The 24,762-nt window shown below is 54.8% G+C and overlaps 7 protein-coding genes across 7 annotated transcripts; 4 read left to right on the top strand and 3 right to left on the bottom strand.

Moving 5' to 3' along the window:
* Positions 1 to 861: 861 nt before the first annotated feature.
* ATR6 (Highly reducing polyketide synthase ATR6) lies at positions 862 to 8,454 on the bottom strand (the record flags this gene model as incomplete). The annotated part of the gene is made up of 11 exons (XM_066153209.1): positions 862 to 1,085; positions 1,164 to 1,782; positions 1,840 to 2,148; positions 2,215 to 2,386; positions 2,457 to 2,794; positions 2,870 to 3,835; positions 3,947 to 4,195; positions 4,241 to 5,086; positions 5,189 to 7,709; positions 7,780 to 7,897; positions 7,974 to 8,454. The coding sequence occupies 11 exons, from the start codon at positions 8,452 to 8,454 to the stop codon at positions 862 to 864; spliced, it is 6,843 nt and encodes a 2,280-aa protein (XP_066007534.1).
* Positions 8,455 to 9,196: 742 nt separating this feature from the next.
* Bref-TH (Thiohydrolase) lies at positions 9,197 to 10,140 on the top strand (the record flags this gene model as incomplete). The annotated part of the gene is made up of 3 exons (XM_032027557.1): positions 9,197 to 9,304; positions 9,356 to 9,461; positions 9,533 to 10,140. The coding sequence occupies 3 exons, from the start codon at positions 9,197 to 9,199 to the stop codon at positions 10,138 to 10,140; spliced, it is 822 nt and encodes a 273-aa protein (XP_031876084.1).
* Positions 10,141 to 10,946: 806 nt separating this feature from the next.
* ZEB1-7 (FAD-linked oxidoreductase ZEB1) lies at positions 10,947 to 12,760 on the top strand (the record flags this gene model as incomplete). The annotated part of the gene is made up of 2 exons (XM_066153208.1): positions 10,947 to 11,436; positions 11,499 to 12,760. 2 exons carry the CDS (start codon positions 10,947 to 10,949, stop codon positions 12,758 to 12,760), a joined length of 1,752 nt encoding a protein of 583 aa, XP_066007427.1.
* Positions 12,761 to 13,174: 414 nt separating this feature from the next.
* On the bottom strand, positions 13,175 to 14,304 carry EHMT1 (Histone-lysine N-methyltransferase EHMT1; the record flags this gene model as incomplete). Its single annotated transcript, XM_032027554.1, has 2 exons — positions 13,175 to 14,145; positions 14,223 to 14,304. The coding sequence occupies 2 exons, from the start codon at positions 14,302 to 14,304 to the stop codon at positions 13,175 to 13,177; spliced, it is 1,053 nt and encodes a 350-aa protein (XP_031876069.1).
* A 718-nt stretch (positions 14,305 to 15,022) lies between these two features.
* CGGC5_v015117 (putative oxidoreductase) lies at positions 15,023 to 16,101 on the bottom strand (the record flags this gene model as incomplete). Its single annotated transcript, XM_032027553.1, has 2 exons — positions 15,023 to 15,838; positions 15,901 to 16,101. The coding sequence occupies 2 exons, from the start codon at positions 16,099 to 16,101 to the stop codon at positions 15,023 to 15,025; spliced, it is 1,017 nt and encodes a 338-aa protein (XP_031876065.1).
* A 1,008-nt stretch (positions 16,102 to 17,109) lies between these two features.
* On the top strand, positions 17,110 to 18,860 carry sdnE-2 (Cytochrome P450 monooxygenase sdnE; the record flags this gene model as incomplete). Its single annotated transcript, XM_032027552.1, has 3 exons — positions 17,110 to 17,925; positions 17,993 to 18,350; positions 18,424 to 18,860. 3 exons carry the CDS (start codon positions 17,110 to 17,112, stop codon positions 18,858 to 18,860), a joined length of 1,611 nt encoding a protein of 536 aa, XP_031876068.1.
* A 645-nt stretch (positions 18,861 to 19,505) lies between these two features.
* On the top strand, positions 19,506 to 21,200 carry CGGC5_v015115 (uncharacterized protein; the record flags this gene model as incomplete). The annotated part of the gene is made up of 1 exon (XM_066153207.1): positions 19,506 to 21,200. One exon carries the CDS (start codon positions 19,506 to 19,508, stop codon positions 21,198 to 21,200), a length of 1,695 nt encoding a protein of 564 aa, XP_066007428.1.
* Between the last annotated feature and the right edge of the window lie 3,562 nt (positions 21,201 to 24,762).

The following is a 24,762-nucleotide window of genomic DNA, read 5'->3' as shown; positions in this document are numbered from 1 at the left end:
CGCGCCGTTCAACGACCCAGCTTCGTTCAATAAGGACGTTTCATCACTGGACTCTAGCTGTTCTGGTTGAACGCCCTGGCCAGTAGACACAAGAGATGAAGACCTCGCAGTGTATTGGCGGAAATCTTGGAGTGGCAGATTCTCGGAGTTGGACACAGGACTATTAGGTTGAGACTTCCGCCTACGGAGACTCTGAATCGTTGTTGTATCATCCATGTTGAGTGTTGGGTATGTGCTGTCATTAAAGGTGAGCTAGAACCTGGAAGGGAAGAAGTGAGAAGACAAATTGTCGGAAGTCCGCTGCCTTACCGAGCTATATGTACTTCCAGGATATTTCGGAAGGCATGTGAAGAGGACCTGTCAACACAGGCGGAGTGCGACCTTGGCAGCAAGCTGAAATGCTGTGTGACAATCAGAAGGCTGGTGGCTGATCCTGCTGCCTCAGCATCTTGCAGGCCATGGCTCATTACAGGTCAAGTGCAGGTCACGGAATCAGGCTGTTCAGCAATGCTTACCCTTGGCAAAAGCCGCAAGAAATGCCACATTACCATTGAGGGCTTAGAGAGGCAGCTCCAAGTGTGGAGTGTTCGGAGGCTGTCTGGTTGGGAAAGGCTTAATAGCAAATAAGACGTCGATTCGTGTCTGTTAATGTCATTGCGGGCCGGCATTTATCCAAATGGAACGCTTTGAATTTGCAAAATCCCCAAGGTAACGTTTCTGTTCTGTTAAGAAGTCGTGTGAAATACGCCAAATAGTCTTGGATCTTTCTGAGGTAAGTTACTTTCGATTGCCTCCGGACCTCCTATTTGTGCTATTCAAAACCTGACCGAACTCCAAACACGAGACATAAACTCAAGTTACTTATTCGACCACGATCTTTGAAACAATCTTCTCGCAGAATGACAACAACGAGGACGCGTTCATGATGTCAACTGTGGTAACCAAAGCACCCAGCTCGTTGCGGACCCAGTTGCGCACCTCAACTGCCGCCAGCGAATCAATGCCATACACTGACAGCGGTCGGGCCGGGTCCATTGGCTCTGAGAGACGGAGCATGGGAACAAAACACTTGTTTACAACATCCACTAGACAGAAGAACCGGATTAGTACATGTGCATATTGGACCTCGAGGAGGAGAGGAGAAAAGATGTGGTCTTGCATACCTGTCGCTGCCACTTGTGCCGAAGTGTCAGCAGACTTCAACTTCAGGAGGAGAAGCAGCGCCTGCACATCCGCATTGGCACTGTTGCCGCCCTCGCCAGCAGCCCTGCCCCCGGCGGAACCGGTCCGCAGCGCCGCGAAGCGGGCGTCTTGCAAGAGCGCCGAGTCAGCAGGCTGCGGCGCTACAATACCAGTGACCATCTGCGCAGCCGACGGTGAGCCCGGGAACTTTCCTGCCTGCTGCAGGATGGAGAAGTAAAGGATCTGCCGCAGGAGGCCGTTACTAATGCTCTTAAAGGTGCGGCTGTCAAAATGCTTCTCCTGGAACCCATCGTTGTTGGCGATGAAGCCGTCGTCCTCGATGACGCCCAGGTCAATGGAGCACGCGGCCTGTCCCCGTTTCTGACGGTAGGCAGCGAAAGAGTCGAGGAAGACGTTGGCGGCGGCGTAGTTGGCCTGTCCGCGCTGCCCAATGACACCGGAGATACTGGAGAGCATGGTGAAGAAGTCGAGTTCGAGGCCAAGCTTCTCTGCTGCATCGTGGAGGTTCCATGTACCCTGAATCTTGCAGCCAACGGCTTGGTGGTATTCTTCCAGTGTCATGGAGTCGAACGGTCGGTCCTAGCGGAGGAAAATGTCAGAAACAACTCCATACCTTGTCTATAAGAAAACACTTACCCGGAGGACCATCGCGCCCTGAATGATTCCCCCAACTGGGAAGGACGTCTGGTTGAAGGCCCGCTGGACGTCGCCCTTGCTGGTCACATCGGCGGTCAGGAGGTCGATGCTTGATCCAAGGGCTTTGACCTGTTTGACAATAGAGCGGGACTTTTCGTCAGTGTGCTCGCTTCTGGAAATGATTGCGAGGTGTTTCGCGCCGCTTTTGGCGAGGTAGATGGCCAGGGCACCACAGAGACCGCGGAGACCGCCTACGATCAGATAGGTGGCATCATCGCGGAAGTGGAGGGTTTTCGGCGCGCGTCGGACCTTTTAGAAATCAGTATAAGCTTTTCCTACAATCGTATTTCTTTCTTTAGACGGATGGCAACTTACGGGCACAGAAATCTTCGCCTCGGGGCCGTCGGAAATGACGACCTTGCCAATGTGCTTACCCGCGCGTAGGTAGCGAACCGCGTTGGCGACGTCGGTGAAGGAGAAAATGTGGATGGGGTTGATTGGCTTGACGTGGCGTCCCTCGAGTAGTTCAAAGAGCTTGGTCATAAGACTTGAAGAGAACATAAGTCAGTCATGTATCTTCGTGATGCGACTGTGGGTGGCGAGGGAGGTATGCCTACCGGGCAATGAGGTGATCAGGGGCTCTCTGGTGAGACATATCAACGGCCCTCAGGGAGATATTGCAATCGAATGGCTCCATGGCAAGGCTGTTGCGATCCAAGATGTCTTTCTTTCCAATCTCAACCATGATACCTCCGTCGGCCAAGACACGGAAAGACTCGTCAAGTATGTCACCTGTGAGGGAGTTCAGAATGATATCGACTCCGCAGCCACCGGTCGCAGCCAAGATTTGGTCGCCGAACGATGTGTCACGGGAGTTGAAGATGTGGTCGTCCTCCAGGCCGAAGGTGGACTTGATGAATTCTCTCTTGTCAGGAGAACCAACAGTTGCAAAGACCTGGCGAAGAGAAAGTGTTAGTCACCACATTCGGAGAGCAAAGTCATCTCTCGTTAAGGGAGTGGTCCCACTTACCTCCGCACCAGCATACTGAGCCAGCTGCATGGATGAAATGCCCACACCACCCGCCGCGGAGTGAATCAGTACGGTCTTGCCGGCCTTCACATCTGCCATGTCAAACAATGAGTAGATGGAAGTCAAGTAAACACCACAAAGAGTGGCGGCCTCCTCGAAAGACATCCAGTCAGGGAGGGCATGCACTCGTCCGGGCCGGGTGCGGACGCGGTTGGAAATGGTCGCCGGGGTGAAGACCACGACACGTTGCCCCACCTTGAGTGAAGTGACACTCGGCGAAACCTTCGTGACGATGCCAGCCGCCTCGCCACCCAGTTCACGCTCGTCACCAGGAACGATGCCCATGGTGACAACGACGTCCTTGTAATTCAAACCAGCGGCGTGAACCTCGACCTCGACGTAGTCGTCCTCAAGCGGCTGAGGCTCCGCCGTTACCTCGTGGTAATGGATAGAATCCATGTCGCCCAGACGCTCCGCACCCATGTTGATGATGGTATCGCTGGCGTGGATGTCCAGAACCTCTGTCTTGCGGTCGCTGGGGTGATGTCCCTGGAGCCTGGTGATTTCCCAGTCCGGCAGCAGACGGCTGACATGAACGACTCCGCCACGTTCGACAAACTCGCTCTCGAGCTGGTCCTTGGGGTCAGGCTGTGAAAGAATATCGAGGCAGGAGACGATGGCTGCGCCGGTGGCGTCTCCTTCGGGGCGCTCCACGTCCAGGTTGATGAGGCGGGCACCCTCTTCGGCGCGGACGGAGCGGAAGAATCCGTTGATCGCCGCAGATTTGGGGTTGCTGACGTCCAAATGAGCACCGAAAGTCACCCAGAGGATTCTGCACTGCTTCTGGATGAGGTTCTTCAGAGTATGCCACTGCTTTGCGTCTGGGTTGATCATGATGGGTGACACCAACTCGTCAAGAACAAGGACGATCTGGCCGGCGGTGACGGTAGAAGGGTCAGCGAGCTTCTGGGTATTTCAGCCACTTTGGATGATGTGTCCCAGAATCTTGCTGGACGCCTCATGGACGGTGCCGGTGAGGCTGATGAAGCTGACCGTCGGCAATGCCACCTCCAGTACCTTCTCGGTGTTTTGGACATAGACAACGGAAGTATCGTCATCGATGGTTTGAACACTGCCGAGCGAGCTGATTGAGACCCCCTGGCCAATACTGATCACAATGCTTCCGGCATCTACCGACTGGGAGATGCTCGCCAGAGCCCGATCTCGCGTCGTTGCATCGATACGGTCCGAAGCCTTGACGATGACGAGGTCAAACTTGACGTCTGGCACGATAGCAGCGGAGCTATTCACATCGAGCAAGCCAAACTAAGCGGACGGGGCGTGGGTCGAAAGCTGACCCTGGGCGCTGACCAGCGTCGCGGGATCGCTCACGGCAAAGTTGTACTGAGATGCGGCGCCGCGGATGGGGTTAGATTCTTCTTGAACCCACAGGCTTGATGCGTCAGTTGAGCTCAGGTTAACCTCCAGAACCTTGAGCGTTGGCTTCTTGTGCGCTACAAGATCAATCAGGTCCTTCGTCGTCTTGCCACTGTCCCTCAGGAATTGCCGCAGCTTGGGCTCCGGTGCGGACAGAAGCAGGGGGAGGTCAGCTTCCCACGCCAGGTGCGTGAAGAGGTGCTTGGCGCCCTCCTCCTCGCTGGTCTCGATGTCGCGCGTGGTCAGGCCCTTCATCTCGAAGATGAGCGACCCGTCCTTGTGGTCGTACAGAGACAGGTCGGAGCCGTAGTTGCGGTGGAGGTCCTCCCGTCCAATGCCCAGGAAGCGAGCCGAGGCCAGAGCGATTGCCTCCGCGGGTTGTTCGCGGCGCATGGGAATGACGAGACTGCTCAGGATCTGCGGCACGTGTACAGCTCCCACGAGCGGAATGTCACCCTTGGAGATGGCCAGGATGCCGATGTAGAAGCAGGCATCGATGCTGGCCGGGTGAATGGGATAGAACGACTGTCCGTACGTGGAGGGCGGGGGATCCATTGCCACGGTGGACCGGCTTTCGGTCACGCCAATGGTGGCCTCGAAAAGAAGATGCTTCTGGAAGCAAGGGCCGTAGTTATAGCCAGACTCTCGAACCGCCTTGTATATCATGCTGGCAGGCGTGGCGAGCTCCAAGGGCTTGAGAGAGCCGCTCGGGGCCGGCGTCTCCTTGTAGTCGGTCTCCACAGAGATCAAGCCGGCGCAATGCTCGGTGTAGACCGTGTCCTTGGTCGAGCAGACACGGAACTCAAATCAGTCGCGGATCGATCCCCCTCGTGCCGGTGTCAAGGTCAGCGTGTAAGTAGCAGGTTCATCTTCCTCGAGCACCAAGGCGCGCAGGAAGCGGATGTCACGGAAGCGGAACTGGTACCGGGACGGCTCCTTTCCATCCCACTTCGTCACCATGGACACCTGGTACATGGCCTCCACCGCCATGGCACAGTAGCCCGCTCCCGGGAAGATGATCTGGTTTCCCATCATGTGGTCCCGCAGCCAGGGCATGTCACCGAGGCGGAGAGTCTTTTGGAAAATGGGAGACTGCCATGCGGTGCCGTTCATCTTTGATCCCAGGAGGTCGTGGTTGATGAACTTCTTGAAGCGCCAGTCACGGCTGGCCTGCGTCTCGTGCCAGTACCGCTGAGAGTGGTTCCACGAATAATTTGGCAGATCGACAATGACCGAAGGAGTCCTCGACTCGTGGGTTCGGTTGACCTTCCTGAGATCTACCGTCCCGCCGAGGAGGAAGAGTTGGCCCGCGACATTGTACAAGGACTGGATCGAGTCTGGTCCACGCTTCAACGCCGAAGTATACGACGCGTCGGCCGGCGCACCCGAGAGAGTCTTTTTGATCTGGGCGATGGGACCTGACAGAGCGTTGCTAGGGCCGATCTCGATGAGGAAATCGACACCAGCTTGCGGGTCTTGGAGAAGCTCCTTCGCCGCCGTGGTGAAACGGACCGGGGAAACCATGTTGCTCTTCCAGTAAGCGGCATCTGGCGCCTCGGTCAGGACCTGACCGGTGACGGAACTGAACATCTTAGCCGTGGGCTTGCTGGGAGATGCGTTCTTGCTACCCTTTAGCATCTTCTCGTACACTTCTCCAATCGGGGCCATGTAGTCCGAGTGGTACGCAGCATCGACCAGAAGCAACTTCGCGAAGTGGCCATCCTGCTTCAGGCGTTCCTCGAGTGACTTTAGCGCTGCGGCAGCGCCGGAGAGAGTAAGGCTGCTAGGACTGTTGTAGCAGGCAATCTGAACCTTGCTCTCTGGTTCAATGTACTTCTCGACCGTCTCGACATCGACACCAACAGCCAACATTCCCAGTGGCTCCTTGGGAGGGAACTTCTTGGTGGCTTGACCACGGTAATATGCAATCTTGATGGCGTCGTCTGGTGTGATCAGGCCGGCAGCGGCGGCAGCAGCAATCTCCCCAGATGAGTGTCCCACCACGGCCTCGGGACTGATACCCCATTCCTTCACCACCTCGAGGATGGCCAATTGCAAAGCGGTTACGAGAGGCTGGGAGTACTCTGGCTGTCGCAGGGCCGCAGAGCTTCTTTCCTCGGTCAGCTCGGCAAGCAAACTCCAAGAAGGCGCATCGGGAAGCTTCTGGAGGACCTGGTCCAACTCCTCAATCACCTGCCTCGCCTGCGGGAAAGCCTGGACGAGACTGCATCCCATCTGCGGCCACTGCGCTCCCTGGCCGGTGAAGACGAACCCGACCCGCGGCTTCGAGGCAGCCTTCTGACCGAATTGAATCTTCCCTTGGTCAATGCTGCTGCTGGAGTTTGTGGTAAGGAAAGCGCGGTAGTAGTGATGACTTCTGCGCTCTGAGAGCGTATACGCCAGGTCGTCGATGTCGACCGAAACTCCGGGGTTGATCAGGTGCCCCGAGAGCGCGCTGATGTAGCTCTTCAACGACGACTGATCGTTCGCGGACAAGACAAGTACCTTTGACGGAGCATCCTCGGCGATGATCACGTCTTCATCATCATCGTCATCACCGAAGAAGTCCGACGTGATCTCCTTGTAGGAGGATACGTGGGTTGCAAAGGGGGCGTTTTCCAAGATGGCGTGTGCATTTGAGCCGCCGAAACCAAATGAGTTCACACTTGCACGGCGGACGTCCAAAGATGGCTCTGGCCACTTGATGGACATGCGCGTGGGACGAACTCGGGAGCCCGCGAAGTCGATGTTGGGGTTGGGGGTCACAAAGGTCGGGTTGCCGGGGATGATGCCATGCTCGAGCGCAAGAACGACTTTCATCAAACCAGACAAGCCTGCCGCGGCCTCAGAGTGGCCGATGTTGCTCTTAATGGATCCGATCACGAGGTCCTGGCCGACCTCGCGGGTGCCTGCGAAAACGGAGGCGGCGCCCCTGACTTCAATTGGGTCTCCGGCAGGCGTGCCGGTACCGTGGCACTCTAGGTATTGTGTATCGTTGAAGTTCTTGATGCCAGCGTTGGCGTATGCCGCCCTGATGGCAGCCGACTGGGCCTCGGCGCTGGGACTGGCGATTCCAGGTGTTCGGCCGTCACTGTTGGTGGCGGTGCCGCGGATGACGGCGCGGATTGGGTCGCCGTCCCGCAGGGCATCGTCAAGACGCTTCAGGTAGACAACGTTCATGCCTTCTGCCTTGGCATAGCCATCTGCCTTGGCATCGAAGCTGTGGCATCGGCCGGTAGCTGACTGTGTCATGCGCATCATGCCGATCTCTTCGTTGTGCTCGGGAGTCAGCCAGAGACTGGCACCGGATACCAGCATTCCGTCTGCCTGGTGGGTGTCGAGATAACGGCAGGCAACTTCGACGCCGACAAGACTGGCAGAGCATGCCGAGTCTACTGTCATACTGGTACGAGAATTAGTTCCCTCTATGTTTTGCTCAGAAGAACTCAGGCTGATGGCTATCTCCAACTTACCTGGGGCCGTGGATGTTGAGGAAGTGACTGATCCGATTACTCAAAATGGACCAGGCGAGACCTATCGTCGCGGACTCTGGACGGTTCTCGGGGTCACGACTCTGCATAGAGGCATAGTCTATCAAACATGCAGTGTCAGTAACATATAGCATCGTTTCGAACCGAGGCAAGGTATCATGAGGTAAGTCACGTACCCACGATGTTCGTGCCGACAAGGCATCCAACCCTTTTGCCGCTGATGGCCTCGAGCGGAATGCCCGCGTTCTCCAAGCACTCGTATGCAACCTCGAGGAGGATACGTTGCTGAGGGTCCATGGCTATGCAGTCAACACGGCTGATGTTGAAGAATTGCCCGTCAAAGACCTCCGGGTCAACGTCCTCCATGAACATGCCACCGGGGCTCTTCATCGTTCTTGGCCTGCAGTGCTCATCATGGTGCCCGGCCAAGCTGAAGCGTGTGGCTGGAGGCTCGTTCTTCGCGATACCGCCGCGTTGCAGAAAGTCCCAGAGCAGGGTGGGTGAGTTGCTGTGGCCAGGGAGACGACAGGCCATGCCCACGACGGCAACGGGTGTCTGTGTGTGGTTACGCTGGGCGGCATCGTTGACCATGGCGTATGAGTTGCCGCTATCACTCGACCACGCAGGGGTCTGCTTGGTGTCTGATGAGATGCTCATGATGGAGTTGAGTAAGAGAGAAGTGAGTTTGTGATTAGTTGTTGGATGAAGAAGCGGCGGAGAAAAAACTCAGGACTTGTCGGATAGATCTGGTTTAGATAGTCAATCCAAAAGACTTCGTGAAGAGCTATTGAGACTATACTTCTCATTCTGAGGCTCGTCAATTCCATCTTACAGGACTCAGTGCTCTCGATGGTTTTGGAGGTGCAAATCGATTATCCCATTATGTCGCTGTTCAGTTCTGCCCGGGTATGCACGATTATTGGCAAGCAATGATGCAATGTAAGCATGAGATGCAGTGTAAGCAAATACAAGAGAGACTGAGAGCCAGGCGGGTCAAGATTACATGTGAAGCGGAGACGTTTATTGATTATGAGATCAAGGAGCGTCCATGGGAATGAGGTTCACTCGACTGTGGCTATCCATGGAATCCAATTGGTGACGGTACGAATGACTTGCTCCTGCCCCTCACTCCAGGCCTCGCAGAAGCATCATTACTTACCGATGTGCCGATTACGTATCATGCAGGCTTTGAAAATCAGAGTTGCGTTCTTGTTAAGATGGAGAGAATGAGACTTGAAGAGACTTTGGCTCCCCTTCGTGTCAATACAGCCCTCGCGTGTGGTTATGTTAAAGGTTCCCTCAATCTATAGGGAGCAGACAAAATCCAATAGAATCACCATCTGCTACATCCTTCTTTGCATACTACACTTCAATTCTTGTGAAAACTCAAGCTAGCACCATGGCTGCTCGCGAAGACGTCGAGTTCAGAACCATTGATGGTCTCGTCCTCCGTGGCTGGCTATACCCAGCAACAAAGCGAGGAGCAGCCATTATCGCGACTCCCGGAGTACGTCCTCTCACCCCAAACTTGAAGACATAGAGCCCTAACCTCCCGCAGTTCAACTTCACCAAAGAGACCATGGTTGCGGAAGTCGCCGAGTACTTCCAGAAATTTGATTTCACAGTCCTCATCTACGATCCCCGCTCTATCGGGTTAAGCGATGGTTCACCGCGCAACGAAATTCATCCCTCGCGAAACGTCGAGGACTACCACGATGCCTTGACATTCCTCAAGGCCACCCGCTGGTTGACCCGGCGCGCATCGCCTACTGGGGCTTCTCGTACAGCGGCATGCTGGCCCTCATCGCGGCTTCGCTGGACAAACGCGCAAAAGCCGTGGTGGCCATGTGCCCGCTGACAATCTGGGACTTTCCCCCCGAGAAGTGGCCTCGTGTACTAGCAAAGGCGCTCCGTAATCGCGAGTCGCGCGCTGCAGGCAACAAGCCCGTCTACATTCCAATGCTGACTGCCGAAGGGGAGAACCCGGCGGGTTTCGGCAAGGGCTTCGACGTGAACGGCTTCAAGATGATGGCAGGGGCGAAAGAGCTGCAGCCAACCTTTGAGTTGGAGACGACGCTGGGCAGCTACTACCGCATTGCTGCCTTCCAGCCGATGGGACTGATTCCTTACGTTTCTCCAACCCCAGTTATGGTGGTCACACCGGAGCATGACGTGGTCTCGCCCGCAGAGCTTCAGCGGACCGAGATCTACGACCGGTTGAAGGAGCCTAAGCGCCACCTGGTAGTTCCGGACAGGGGGCACATGGATGTGCTGAGTGGCGACGACTTTGCAAGGGTGCTGGATGCGCAAGTTGCCTTCCTGCGTGAGGTTTTGGGAGCCTAAGCTGGATCATGTTTGTGTCTTTTGCTGTTCTAGAATCCTCTTGGCTGTTATCATGTGCGGCACACGAATGATTGATTGCTATTTTACTATGGTACCCAATGGAATAATTTTGTTTGATTGCTTCCACGTTCCTGAAATCGACTTGGCATGCGTTCGCGGACTAATTGACGCGTGCTTATCCTAGCTGCATGCTTACATGCACGTAATCCGGCGCGGGGCGAAGCACCGTGTGTGTGAGAAGCTGAAGAAAGACACAATGGCCATCATCATCAATCGGCACGTCTGTCAAAAGTCCTTCCGTGCCGTAGACTAGTGAGTCTCGGCTAGAGAAATGACACCTTTCTTAGTCAGTCGGGCCAGGTAGTGGCTCTTCACACGCCTCAACACATGCTTATCTGCACATAAGCAAGCAATAGGTGTGCCTATGGACCCTGATAATGAACACATCGAGCGTCTCTTCGGAATCAGGATCCGGGTGGCTACGCTTTTTGGGGGCTGCTCGCGTCTAACATCTCTGGTCTTTGGACTCTCCCTTTCGAAGTCATGCCATGAATCCTACGAGAATATTGATTTCTCGCGTGGAGGCGAAGCGGCGCAAAGGACCCCATTCAATCTCAGCTTTCGTAAATAGAAAATCAGTGTGTAAAGGCCGTAGCAAGGCTCCTAGCTGTTAGCTTTCATATAAAGGGCTTGATGCAAACAACATGCAATTGCCTCGTAGGGCTTCTTGAGGCTACCTGTAACCCGGACCAGTCATCGAATGAAACTCTGACTCGCTTTTCTTGGCTTGCAGAAACACTGAAACCATGAAGATCATTCTCCTATTTCTCCTCGCTTCGACCGCTCTTGCAGCGACCTACCCGCGGCCGGCTGCATGTCGTTACATTTCCGGGGACCCTGGTTGGCCCAGCTCCTCAGTTTGGAATCGTCTCAATGCAACCGTGGGAGGACGTCTGCTGGCCACGAATCCTCTCGCCCACTCGTGTCATGATCCTACCTACTCCGATGACACCTGCACCTCGTTGCGAAAGCAGTGGGGACAACCCAACCTGCAGATTCCTTACCCTGCCGAATTTCTGTCACCCTGGTTCCAGAACCAGTCCTGCGTCCCGTTTACACCTCGGTCATCCGCTTGCGAACTCGGCAACTATGCCAGTTATTCCATCAATGTGACGGGCCCCAACGATATCATTTCTGGGCTGAAGTTCGCGCAGCAGAACAATGTGCGTCTTGTTATCAAGAACACCGGCCATGAGTATGTTCTCCTCCTGATTATGGCTCTGATTATCTCCATATGTGGCACGCAGATTATGCAGAGCTGACCATGCCTCCGTGAAACAACAATCAGAATGGCAAAGGGACCGGCAAGGGAGCCCTTTCTCTCTGGACACACAACCTGAAAGACAAGAGGTTCATCGCCTCCTACAAGAGCAGCTACTACAAGGGACCAGCCATCAAGCTCGGCGCTGGCGTGCAGGGCGGGGAGGCTGCCACCTTCGCGCACCAGAACGGGGGCTACCGCGTGGTTGCTGGCTCCTGTCCTACGGTCGGCTTGGTAGGCGGATACACCCAGGGTGGAGGCCACTCATCTCTGTCTGGTATCTACGGGCTCGGGGCTGACAACGTGCTCGAATGGGAGGTCATCACGGCCACGGGCCAGCACCTCACCGCGACTCCGGAGAAGAACACTGACCTGTACTGGGCGCTCAGCGGCGGCGGGCCCGGCACATACGGAGTCGTCGTGTCGATGACGACCAGGGTCTTCCCCGATGCTCCGACTGGCGCGGCCTCCTACTCCTTCAGCATCGCGTCCACGGGCAACAAAGAAGACGCGTACTGGAACGCGGTGACAACATTCCATGCGCAGCTACCTCCTCTTCTTGACCAGGGCGTCTACGTGACGTATTCCGTCACGAACAACACCTTCTACATCATTGCCATAATTGCGCCCAGTCACAACCAGACGGGGCTGAACACCCTAATGCAGCCGATGCTGACGGCGTTGTCTCAGCAGAACGGCCTCAGCGCCCAGTCGCTTGGTCTGAATACCTTTGGCACCAGCAATGTCTACGACATCCTCGCCACCAACGTGTGGCCCGTTCTCCAGGACGCTTCTCTCGTCGCCGCTCAGGGCGGCCGGCTCATCACCCGCGCGAACCTCAATGCCAACCTCACCGGTGTCATGTCCGCCATGCGCAGTATCACGACCGGCGGCACCTTCTATCTGGCGTGCACCGCCATCAATACCACCACCGCCCAAGGTGTACCCCCTATCGCCAAGAACGCCGTCCTGCCCGCGTGGCGCGACACGTCGCTCAACTGCCTGGTCGGGACGGCCTGGGCCTGGGGTCAGTCGTGGGATCCAGTTCCTGGATGGCAGAAGGAGCTGCTCGATCGTGTGCTTCCGACCATCGAGGCCGTGACGCCGAACTCGGGGGCGTATCTCAACGAAGCCAACTTCGCTCAGCGAGATTGGCAGGGCCAGTTTTATGGAAAAAACTACCAGAAGCTGGTGGCGATCAAGAAGAAGTATGATCCCCAGGATTTGTTTTACGCGGTCTCCGCTGTGGGAAGCGAGGCGTGGGCTGCGGATGGACAGGGAAGATTGTGTCGAACTTGATGAAGGGTGTTAGATTCTGATGGGAATACATAAAGGCTGTATAGTACGTAAACATCGTTATTGAAGCAACATATCTTGCAATGAGGTGCAATTAGTAACAATGTATGTTAGTTGAGTTTCTAACTAGAAATTTGTTTTGCCACGTCCAACTTCGGTGCTTAACCGACGATGAGCTGTCAGACCTTCAAGTATTAGCAATTATCTTCGCGTTCAATGTACTAGTGTTTGAGAAATTCATTCACTCTGCCGACACCTGGAACGTCTGAGCTTTGAAGTTCGCATTAGTTTCTACTGAGTAAAACGTGTGTTTAAAACTAAACATCGCTTTCGCTATCTATCGTATTTGTACAAACGCTGTCTATCATCTTTCTAGGTGTTCTTAGACTTTACCTCTTATGTGTGAATCCATCATGTCTAACATCTTCTGGCCTCAACCTCCAAATCGGACCCGCTTCGAACCAACATAACAACCCCTGCCTCAAATCCCTCCGTCACGGCAAGATGCAACGGCGTGTTCCCGTCCGCGTCGTACGCATCCAAGAGACATCCCAACCGAGCTTCCCCTGGCCCAATCGGATTTACGCCGTCGACAGCCCCCTGTCCGATCTCCGCCAGCAACAGCCGCAACACCTGCTCCCTCCGGTGGAGCACGGCTAGGTGCAACACGGAGCGTTGCCTGTTATCGACGGCGTCGCAGCGGGCGCCGGCGGTCAGAAGCGCACGCACCACCGGCGCGTGGCCGGCAACCACGGCGTGCATCGAAGGCGTGCGGCCCTCGCTGTCCGGGGCGTTGCAGTCCATGCCATGATGGCTCAGCAGCATTTGGATTATGCGATCATGGCCTTTTTGCGCTGCGATATGGAGAACACCAAGGTACTCGTATGTAGAGGCGGGCTTCTGGGGAGTCGGTATTGTTGGCGTAGTTGATGATGGAGAAAGATGGCCTCTAGTCCCTGGAGGCACAATACTGCGATTGTTGTTGTTCGTCGCGTTGGGTGTCAATGAAGATGACGGTGAGAATTGTTCGAATGGGCTTTGTCGCGGGGTTGAGGTGGAACCGTCAGACGGGGAACGAGAGGAGGGTGATGCTGAAGAATACTGGGACGACGGGGATATAATCTCGCCGGTATCAAGCCCTTGCGTTGTGGTTCTCGCTGCCGCCGATGTATTTGTGCTATTCTGAAGAAGATTGTCGATATTCAAGTCGTAGCTGAAGCTGTTCTCATGAGATTTGATGACATCGAAATAGGAAGGGCTCGTCTCGCTCGGATCATGATGTAGTTCGAAAGGTAATGAAATGGGCTCGGAGTTCAAGAACTGTTCACCACTGGTCGTCATGGTGGCATTTTGCTGCTGTTGTTGCTGTTGCTGGTGCTCGCGCCGTTCTTCACAAAGGGGTTGACAAACCCAACGTCAGTGATGCTGTGACGAATGCTGCAAGTAGAGACACAGATGGACATACGGCGGAATCTACGCTGCGCATTGCGGTTCTGCAGCCGACGGCGTTCGCTGATGGTTGTGGGAGACGGCAAGTTGAGTTGCATTTTGTTCCGTGCGGGAACGTCGTGGAACCGCATCATCTGAAGAGGCACCTAATTCCTGGCAGTGCGATCTTAAGTTTAGTATACTTGGTCACCACCGAGAGGTCCCTCTTGAAATTCCACACGGTCTCCGGACAATTCAGTGGATGTACGACAATAAAAGACTTGGCAGGCTGACGTGAGAACGGCTGTGGGGGTTTTGGCTCGGGAGCACGGCAGCCCGTAAGGCTGAGTCTTCCTATCTCTCCGGAGCTCGAAAATATGCTGTCTTGAAGACAGCTTTCGTGAATGCTCTTTGCCGCCACGCCTTCGGAGATAGAAGATGAAGAACCCAACTAACCGCCGCGTAGCTGACAGGGAAGCCTTCCTGCCGCTCCATGACGGGCTGGTGGCTGGCTGGCTGTTGCCTGGCGGGCACTATCAAGATAGATCATGTCTTGGCTGTTGGCCAGATGCAATAGGTCCACTAACGGTGTCTTACTTCTGCAGGGAATCGGCGTAGCTGGCTTTACTGTTGGAGGTCTCGGCCCTCTCCGGGATCCCAGGGGGAATCCCGTTCCGTGTCATCCACACCAGATGGAGGAATTTCTCCGTTTGGTCAGAGCTGCGCCGCAAACTGATTGCATTGAATCCTACAAGATTGCGTGCGAATGCTAACCGAACCAATGCAGCACGTGTATCTCTCTGTATCCGCTCCCTTGCATATCTGACATCTCCTTTCCTAAGCAAACGGTGCCCACTTCTCCTCGCTCCAAACCCAGAGCCTCTCTCCATACCCCAGGCCTCCTTCTTCTTTGGTATCTCCTGCCTTTATTAAATCCTGTCGCGGCGTAGCCGCATTCGCGCGGATGCGACCCCAGGGGATGATATACGACCCGCTGCTCTCGGGCGTCACCTCGGGCGACAATCCAGCAAACAGCTCAGTGTACGCGCCGTAGAGAGGCGCTGATAACATCACCGCGTTCATGATCATCATCACCGGCGCCGGCGTGCCGTCAAAGGACGCCGTCTTTAGGTATCCGGGGTTCAGACACACGCTCACGATGCCGTCCTGCTTGGTGTGCCTGCGCGCGAACTCGCGACTCAGGAACCACGTCCCCGCCTTGGACGCGCCGTAGTTCTGCATCGGCTTGCTCGTCCCCTTGTCGATTACGGCCCAGTCGAGGCCGTTCGGTGGCGAGCCAGCCTCCGCGAGACCGCTGGACGTCCAGACGACGCGCGTCTGCCCGGCGGGGGACGAGCTCGCTGCGGCGCGCAATTGCGGCACGAGAAGATGCGTGAAGAACAAGGTCGCGACGCAGTGGAAACCGATCATCGGCTCAAGGTCTTGTTTGGTGCGCTGCCCCGGGGTGACGGCGTTGGCACCTGTGCCGGCGTTATTCCAGAGCACATCTAGGCGAGATTCTTGCTCAGCAAATGTTTTGGCTGCAGCTTTGACGATAGTGAGGTCGTTCAGGTCCAGATGCAGGAACTTCAATTGGCCACTCGTTGTGGAGTTACCGGCTTTCGTCGTGATGTTTTTGATGGCAGCTTCCACCTTGTCCGACGTCACATCAGCGGATCGATTTTCTTTAGTTGTTTTGCCTCTAATCATCCCACCTTAGAGCGTGATGCAATGTAGATCGTAGCACCCGCTGCATAGAGAATTTTGGTCAACTCTAAGCCGATACCCGCATTGCCGCCTGTAACGATGAATACTCGACCACTCTGCGAGTTGGCGGGCACATCAGCCTCGGTAAAGGTGGGCTTGGGAGGGTAGATTTGCGTGAGAGTGGCGCGGAGACTAGAAAAGGGTGCCATGGCGGCTTTTCGTTAGTGGCCTCGGAATTTTGTTGAAGGGCAGCGAGGGATGTTTCTGCTGGTGAGGTAATTATGAGAAAGCGAGCAGACCGAGTGAGGTAGGATGAGAACTCCGGCGTCAGGGACGCGGAGGATTTAGGTACTTCGGTGAGAATCGTTCTTGCATCCGCACAAGTTTTGTATCCGCCTCGGAATTTCTAAGCAAAGATGAACAAACAAGACATAAAGCGGGCGTTGATATGTAGGGATCAGATTCCCAACGGCTGTATCGTAAGGACCTTGCAGCTCGGTAAGCACGATGCAGCTAAGCCTGATCGCGTACATCGACGTACATTGACACAGAGCACAGCAGGCGCTGTGTGACTGGAGGATTTACGGGATGGCTTCTTCAGGCCATTCGTATTCAGCCGGATAAACGGCTGTTACACCCGCCGCTCACATATGCAGCCTGGAGGCACGGGACGGGACGGTGGCTAGCTGCTCAATGCAAGTCGTAAGCATGGAATCCCTGCATCGACAAGGTATACAAGGTCTACTCCCTAACTCGGCACGGAATGCAGTCTTCACAAAACGATGGCGTGCGTGGGGGTATGTCTTACAAGTGTCGACTTGAATGTCAGCTATGCACGATTATCTGCGGTCATGCGAACTAGACTTTGATCGACTGGAACGACAGGATTAATCGCCAGATGTATTATGTAGGCATGACCAGACCTTTCCAAAACGCGATGAAGACTTTGGTCCAGAAGGTGAATTGATGACTTGGGAATGATAAAGCTTAGTCCGACTTACCTTAGGCTTTCGGTTACGCTCGTAATGTTGAATATGTTGATCACGTACAATAATTAGGAAGCGCCTAGGCCTACGCTGCGGCTTGCCGTCTAGTTGAGAAGCTGTTGTCCAAAACATCGCCATTGTGAAAACAGACAGAAACTTCACATCAGCTACTAACTCAGACAACATCATCTTGACATTGACGGCCAGGACAGGGTCATAGACACAACATTGATGGAGGGCTTTAACGACTCGAGTCGGAGGCCATTGGCCAACGTTCTCCAGCCTGATTTAGGCTTTGTCGCCGCAGCTTCAGCAACAGCTCTCGTGATTGTCATCAGGTATATCACATGGATCGGCATCTATCGACTCTACTTCAGCCCTATTGCCAAATTCCCTGGCCCGAAGCTGGCCGCCCTGACCGGCCTGTACGAAGCATACTTCGATCTCGTCCCTAAGGGCGGTGGGCAGTTCCCCTTCGCCATTAAACGCATGCACGAGAAATATGGACCTATCGTGCGCATCAACCCCGATGAGCTGCACATCGACGATCCTGACTTCTTCGACACGCTGTATCCGACAAGCAAGCCATATGATAAGCTCAAACGGCTCGAGAACCGCTTCGGGATCCCAGGCGCGACGTTCAGCACAGCCCGCCATGAGCTACACAAGATACGCCGCGCAGCCATCAGCCCGTTCTTTGCAAAGTCCAAGGTGCGCGAGCAGACGGGCGACATTCAAGCATTGATGAACATTATCTCGCGTCGTCTCACAACCGAATATGCTGGTACCGGGCGTGTGCTCAATCTCCATGACGTCTGGCGCTGCTTCGCCGCCGACAACATCATGGACCTCGTCTTTGGTTCGCCGTTGGATTTACATCTGTCCCCAGAGTTTCGCGCTCCTTTCACGCGAGCCATCACGCGTGTGACCAACTGGTCCCATGTCACCCGCTACCTGCCAATCCTGGGGGCGGCAACTGATAGTCTGCCATATTGGCTAGCGAAACGGCTTTTCCCACCGTTTGAGCCTATCATCGCGTACCGGGAGGTAAGTCACAAAAGTTCTTAGCTTCTATTTACCCTTGGTTTACTGAATTCTGAACTTGAGTCACCAGGAAATGTCCCGACAAACCGCCACCATTCGCGCTAGCCATCATGCCACTGGGGGTAATGAGAAGCCGCGCCTGGGGCAGACCGGCCACGCAACTGTTTTTCATGAGATGCTAGCCTCCAGCCTCCCTAGTGAGGAACTAGAACACAAGCGCATGCAGCATGAGGCCGAATCACTCATTGGTGCCGGGCTTGAGACCACTGCCTGGACGCTTGCTCTGGGCAGCTTCTACATCTTGCACGATCCCGAAGTCTACGCCAAGTTGCAATCTGAGCTGACAAGCGCCATACCAGACGCGACTCAGATTCCCCCGTGGGCCACCTTGGAAACACTCCCCTACCTCACCGCGATCGTCAAGGAGAGTACGTTTACCTGTCCCTCGAGAGCCTCATCATCTTCTTCACATGGAAATCCGTCATGCTGATTCATCTGTAGCTTTGAGAATGGGCATGGGCGTCATCGAACGTTTAGTCCGCATCAACCGTAACCCAGCAAACCCCTGGGTTTACAAAGGCACCGTCATCCCGGCCAATGTCGCCGTCAGCATGGATCAATACCACATGCTGATGAACGAGCGTGTCTTCCCAGACTCGACCGCCTTCCGACCGGAACGCTGGCTTGGCGACCCCCGCGGACCAGATGGTATACACCCGCTCACCCACTACATGACCGTCTTCGGTCGCGGCACGCGAATGTGCCTCGGCCTGAACCTGGCGTACTCGGAGCTGTATATCGGGTTCGCCACACTGATCCGAAGACATAAGCTACGACTGGTTGATACTTCTGTACGAGATGTGGCATTTTATGCAGAGAACACAATCTTGTCTCCATGGCCTGGAACTCAGGGGATCCGGGTGTTAGTGGATAGCTAGAGTGTGAGCAATGGGTATATTATGAGGTATTACGCTGAGCTAGTGGAGATGCCGGCGGTTTGGCGCATTGAAGGAGGCAAGTCTGGCTTGAGGCTTTTTGTTACACTGATGATCGCCTCAAAAACCCCTTTAGGAATGGGGCCAACTTGACTAGATGAGGGAATGTGCTCTGGGACCTAACGAGTCTTAGTAGAGCTGATAGAATTCGAGGTATCATAGCAACTCGGTGTTCTATTTATAACAGCCTTAGAATTAACAGTAATCTTTTGCAGTCGGTATAACATTCATATATCATCAACAAATTCAAATCTTGCTCAGGTAGGCGACGCATCTTCGATAATCAGTGCACCTAGTCATACACATTCATATTTCATGATGTCTCATAATTCCGATAGGAATTTCGTATAGGCCAATGGTTGCTTCATACGCTTATCTTTTGGTCACTCTCTTGCGCCTCCCGTCGGTGGGGGAATGGGCGTCCAGTCACGTTGCGGCAGAAGCTGTCAGAACCACGTACATTCGACAGTACAACTTCCCTCTCGCCTAAATTTTCTTGGCATCCACTGTTAGTGTAATACGTGGGATACCACCAAAGTTCTTAACAGCGGAAAACCCTTCAATTCTCGCCTCCAGCGCCCTCCCGCGATGGCCTCGCAGCCTCCGGCGGGCTCTGGACCGATGCCGGCCTCCTCGACCGGCCCTGATCGAGGCTCTGGAGCCCCTCCGGAGCCGTCCCCAACCTCAAGGGCTAAACGCCGCCGCGATACCGAGGCCCAGCCAGCCCGGCCCAGCCTCGTGGGAAGCCAGCCCGACGCCTCTACGACAACCCCCTTAACGGCTAAGGGGCCCTCAACTGTGAATGGGACAGCTGCTGGAGCTGTCCTTATAGCCCTTAGTGAAGAGGCCAAGCTCTACGAAGCCCGAAAGGATGTCTTTATGGCTATCGCCCAGTCTGTAGACAACGTGGTCTCTTGCTTTGAGGGGCCTAGGAAGCAGATCGCGAAGGAGGCTACAACCTACGTAGTTCAATCCTTGAAAAGGATCATGGGGAACGGAACGGCGGCCCCGACCCCGAGCCGGAATTGGGCTAAGGTGGTAGCTTCGGCTGAATCTGCAGCTGCAGCCCCAGCCCAAGCCCCGGCCCCGGCCCCGGCCCGCACCCAAAACCCAATCCATCCCCAGGCTCAGACTCAGACTCTAGCCCAGCCAAAGGAGGACCTCCGGGTCTTTGCCCGCATCCCCGAGGAGGGCCTAACGGCTGCTAGGAAGCATGCCCCTTTTGCCCTCCGCCGGAAGGTCTGCCAGGCCCTTGGCCTGCAGCTAGCAGATATCCCACATATCTACCACATCGCAACTGGCTACTCACTGAGACCCCTGAATAAGCAGGTTCAGCAAGCCCTCCTTACGGACAAACAGAAACTAGCAGACAGTCTTGGAGCCTATAGGGTTGAGACCCCTACTAAGTGGTTCACCTATGTTGTCCCACGCTGCCCTGCTAAGCTATGGACTATCGATGGGGATGCCCTCGACCCAGCTACTCTAGTTGAAGAGGAGGTCTTTGCACAGACAGGATGCAAGCCTATCCGGGCCCGCCAATCCCAACTTGGCGTGAATCCTATCACAAACGAAGTCTCTTGGATCATCTCCTTCTCTGCAGAAGTATTACCCTTCAGACTCTTCAACCAAAGCAGCAGGTCTCAGCTTATCCAGAAGAAAAAGACTATCGCCCGACATGACCCTGGTTGCCAGGGATATCACTCGAACCGATATTGTAACCGGCAGCCACTTTGTGGCAACTGCAGCAGACCCTCAGGCTCCCACGAGACTTGGCCCTGCATAGCCAGACCGAAGTGCGCAAACTGCGCCGGCCCCTTCCAAGCCAACCACAAAGGCTGCCCGGCAAGGCCCCTAGTGGTTAACGGCTCCCCTACCCTCCCAGGTCGGAAGGAACTCTCTCGGATCCGTAAGGCTGGGCAGAAGGCTTATGAGGCCCTCCATCAGAACAGCCAGGCTAGCACTCAAGCTACTGACAACCACCAGCGGTCCAGCGGAGACCCAACACGCCACCAGCCCGGCTCAAAGCGACCACGCGCCCCTACCCCTGCCCAGGATTCAATTACCGTAGCAGACGCTAGCGATACGGCAAGCTCTAGTAGTATGGATGAGGACGAGAATGAGGCTGAGGCAGACGTCTATATCAACAACAACCCTGACCTACCACCACTACCTACCCAGCAAACCCCTCCTAGGCTAAGCAGCAGGGCCCAGAGGGTAGCTCAGAAGCCTGATTATAATGTTACTAATGCCTACACACACCTCGACCTCGACTCAGAGCAGTAGGCTCAGAATGGCTACCCCACGGGTATTACGGGTCGCCCAGTGTAACGTGGGGAAGAGAAGCCCAGCTCATACAGCTCTTCTAGAGCTCTGCTGGGCAGATCAGATCGATATAGTCCTGATCCAGGAACCCTGGATAGGCTATAGAGATAAGATGCAGATTAACACACACCCAGGCTTTAACTCCTACGTACCAGTTGACTTCTGGAACAGCAGAGACACAAGGCCTAGGGTTATGACCTACACACGCAAAGGTCTAAGGCTGCAAATACAGCAACAAAGGTCTACCCAATCAAGAGATATCTTGTGGGTGAAAGTTGGCGACCTCACTATTATGAATATATATAGGCCGCCAGATGAGCCTATAAACCAAGCAACCAGCCTCCTTCTAGATTACCAACCGCCAGAGAGAGCCCTTATTGCTGGGGACCTTAACGCCCACCACTCCTCATGGGAACCTGGGTCCCCTAGCCGGAATCGAGGAGACGATATTGCAGAATGGGCGGAAGGCTACGATCTTCTGTTTATTGGGGAGGTTGGGGCCCCTACCCATACCCACGGGCATACCCTCGACCTAACCCTCTCAAATATCCCCTTTACTGAGGCTTATATCAGCCCACACCTACACCCAGGGGCTGACCACGAAGCCATCACAACAATTATTCCTATGAGCAGGGCCCAGGAACAGGGACGCCGGGCTAACCAGCTCTCAGTCCCAGAGTCAGCCCTACCACGGCTGATCGACCTAGTAAAGGCTGGGGCTACAGCCTTACCTACTCTAGGGGAACTGCCCAGCCCAGCAGAGCTGGACACCCTAGCTGCCCAACTGGTCAGCCTCTTCCATACAGCTATTCAAGCTGTAGGCAAGAGACGGACTAATCAGGGTAGGGGAGCCCCCTGGTGGACAGAAGAATGCTCAGTAGCCCACCAAGCTGCTATTAAGGCTAGGCGCCAACAGGCCCAAGAACCTGGGCTGGTCATACCTCCCCCTATCCTAGAGGAACAAAAGGTCTTCTTAACAACCGTTAGAAGGGCAAAACGCGCCTACTGGACTACTAAGGTTGAAGAGGCTAAGACAGACCAAGATCTATATAAGATCATAGGCTGGCGGAAGTCAAGCCTAGCAGTTAAAGCTCCGCCTCTAATAGTAGAAGGAGAGACGATCAGCAACACCTACGACAAAGCCCAAGCCTTACGAAAGGCCTTACTCGAACGGTTTAGCGCTAGAGATGACCTACCTGGGAACCCTTTTGCTATCCCAGTGGTCACAAGGCGTCTTATACCCTGGCAGGATACAGTTAGTATAGAGGAAGTACGCCAGGCTACTCTAACAGAGACTACAACCCCTGGGACTGATAGGATTACTACAAAGTTACTACAATGCACCTGGGGTTTAGTAGCTAGGCCTATACAGCAGCTCTTCCGGGCCTGCGTACAGGTAGGCTACTTCCCTAGACCCTTCCGCAAAGCGGAGGTTGTTATGATCCAGAAACCGGGGAAAACAGACTTCTCTAAGACTGGGTCCTGGCGCCCGATATCTCTATTATCCTGCTTAGGCAAAGGCTTAGAACGGTTGATAGCAAAAAGGATGGCCTACCTTACCATCCTAGAAGGGGTCGCCAGCCCACAGCAGGTTGGAGCCTTACCAGGGAGGGCTGCAGTCGACCTGACAACCTGTCTAACCCATGAGATCGAGAGGGCTCTAGATACAGGGCTTACTGCGACGCTAGCAACAATGGACGTCAAGGGGGCGTTTGATTCCGTCCTACGAAACCGACTTATTATCAGGCTACGGCAGCAGGGCTGGCCAAGCAGCCTGATCAAGCTGATCTACACCTTCACCTCTAGCCGAACAGCCCGGGTCAGGCTAGAGGATACTACTACAGAGGACTTCCCTCTATCCTGTGGACTACCACAAGGCTCTCCGCTGTCACCTATCCTCTTCCTGCTCTATACAGCTGATATCCTAGCTGATTATCAGAAGCTACGGTTTGGCTATGCAGATGATATAGGCTTAGTAGCTACTAGCCCCTCGCTAGAAGAGAACGCTACAGCCCTAGGCCAGGAGATCACCAGTATCCTCAGCTGGGGAACAGAACATAAGGTCGCCTTTGACCCGGCTAAGTGTGAGGCAATCCACTTCAGCAGAAAACATAAACAGACAACAAACCTACCCGATATCCAAGCGAGAGGCCTGACTATTAAAGCCTCAACAAAGCCTGTAAGATGGTTAGGGGTCTGGTTTGACAAGAGACTCACCTTCCAACACCATGTAGGAATAAAGGTAGCAGCAGCAAAGAAGGTAGCCTATTTCCTACAGCACCTTACAAACACAAAAGGGGGGCTCCCAGCAGCTGCAGTCCGAAAAGCAGCTATTGCTTGCGCCCTCCCGATAGCCTTATATGGAGCGGAAACCTGGTATGCAGGCCTGACTAAGCCAGCTCTAAGCAGCAACAACAGTACTAGTAGCAGTACTGCTTCACAGATAGCTACAGTTGGCACAGGGCAGAAGGGTCTAGCCTGTAGAGTCGGAAGAGTTATTACAGCAGCAGCAAGGGCTATCCTACCTGTCTGGAGGACCACACCAACCAGTGCCCTCATCCGAGATGCTGGCCTACCTACAGCAGAGGTAGCCCTCGAGGCAGCGCGACTACGCTTCGCTACACGCCTACAGAAGGTTGACCAACAACATCCCTTGGTCCCAAGGCTTCTACAGCCAGGGCGGCAGCAGACCAGGCTCCAAAGGACAGCTGGCCTCTTACCTAAGTGCCCAAGGCCAGCACTTCTACAGCCGCAATACCCCCCAGGGTCCTATAACCTTATAGTTACACAGACGAAGGAAGTAGCAGCCAGGATCTTCCAGGCCTGGCTCAAGACGGTGCCAAAAGAGCATACTATCATCTACTCAGATGGCTCTAAAGCCCCTGATGGCGCTACAGGATTTGGCTTTGTCATCTACCGTAAGAATAAACGCATAGCCCAGGGCTGCGGACGCCTCGGCATAGCAGAAGTATTTGATGGCGAGGCCGAAGGGGCGAGGGCAGGGCTCCGACGGGCCCTCCTTACCTCCCAGGGCCAGCCTATACATATCTGTATCGACAATACCAGCGTTATCCAGGGGATCCGAGGCATGGCCCCAGACTCCTCACAAGCTGCCTTCCTTGAGATCCAAGAGGCAGTTAGGATATACAACATACAAACCCACTGGTCCCCAGGGCACCAGGGCATCAAAGGAAACGAGGAAGCAGACATCCTAGCCAAGGAGGGCACAACCCTGCCAGCCCCTAGGGGCCAACTAGCTACCCTATCAGGGATCAAACGGCTTGCTAGAGAGCGTATATACCGCCAGCATAGAAGATGGTGGAAGCAAGAGGCAACGTCCTGCCACACCCAACTAGGGCTAAAGGCTTCCCTCGCCTGCCCTCCTGAACTGACCCTGCCACGGGCGATCCTTCACCATCTCCTGGCAGCCCGTTCAGGGCATGGAGACTTCGAGCAATATCACCAACGCTTCAACCATACAGAAGCACTACTTACCTGCTCCTGCGGGGAGGCAAAGGCAGTA

The sequence above is a fragment of the Colletotrichum fructicola genome (assembly GCF_000319635.2).
Source record: "Colletotrichum fructicola Nara gc5 chromosome Unknown KSG_Nara_v1_contig09, whole genome shotgun sequence".
Classification (NCBI taxonomy): domain Eukaryota; kingdom Fungi; phylum Ascomycota; class Sordariomycetes; order Glomerellales; family Glomerellaceae; genus Colletotrichum; species Colletotrichum fructicola.
The sequence above is the reverse complement of the archived record's forward strand: the minus strand, read 5'-3'. Positions and strand labels throughout refer to the sequence as shown.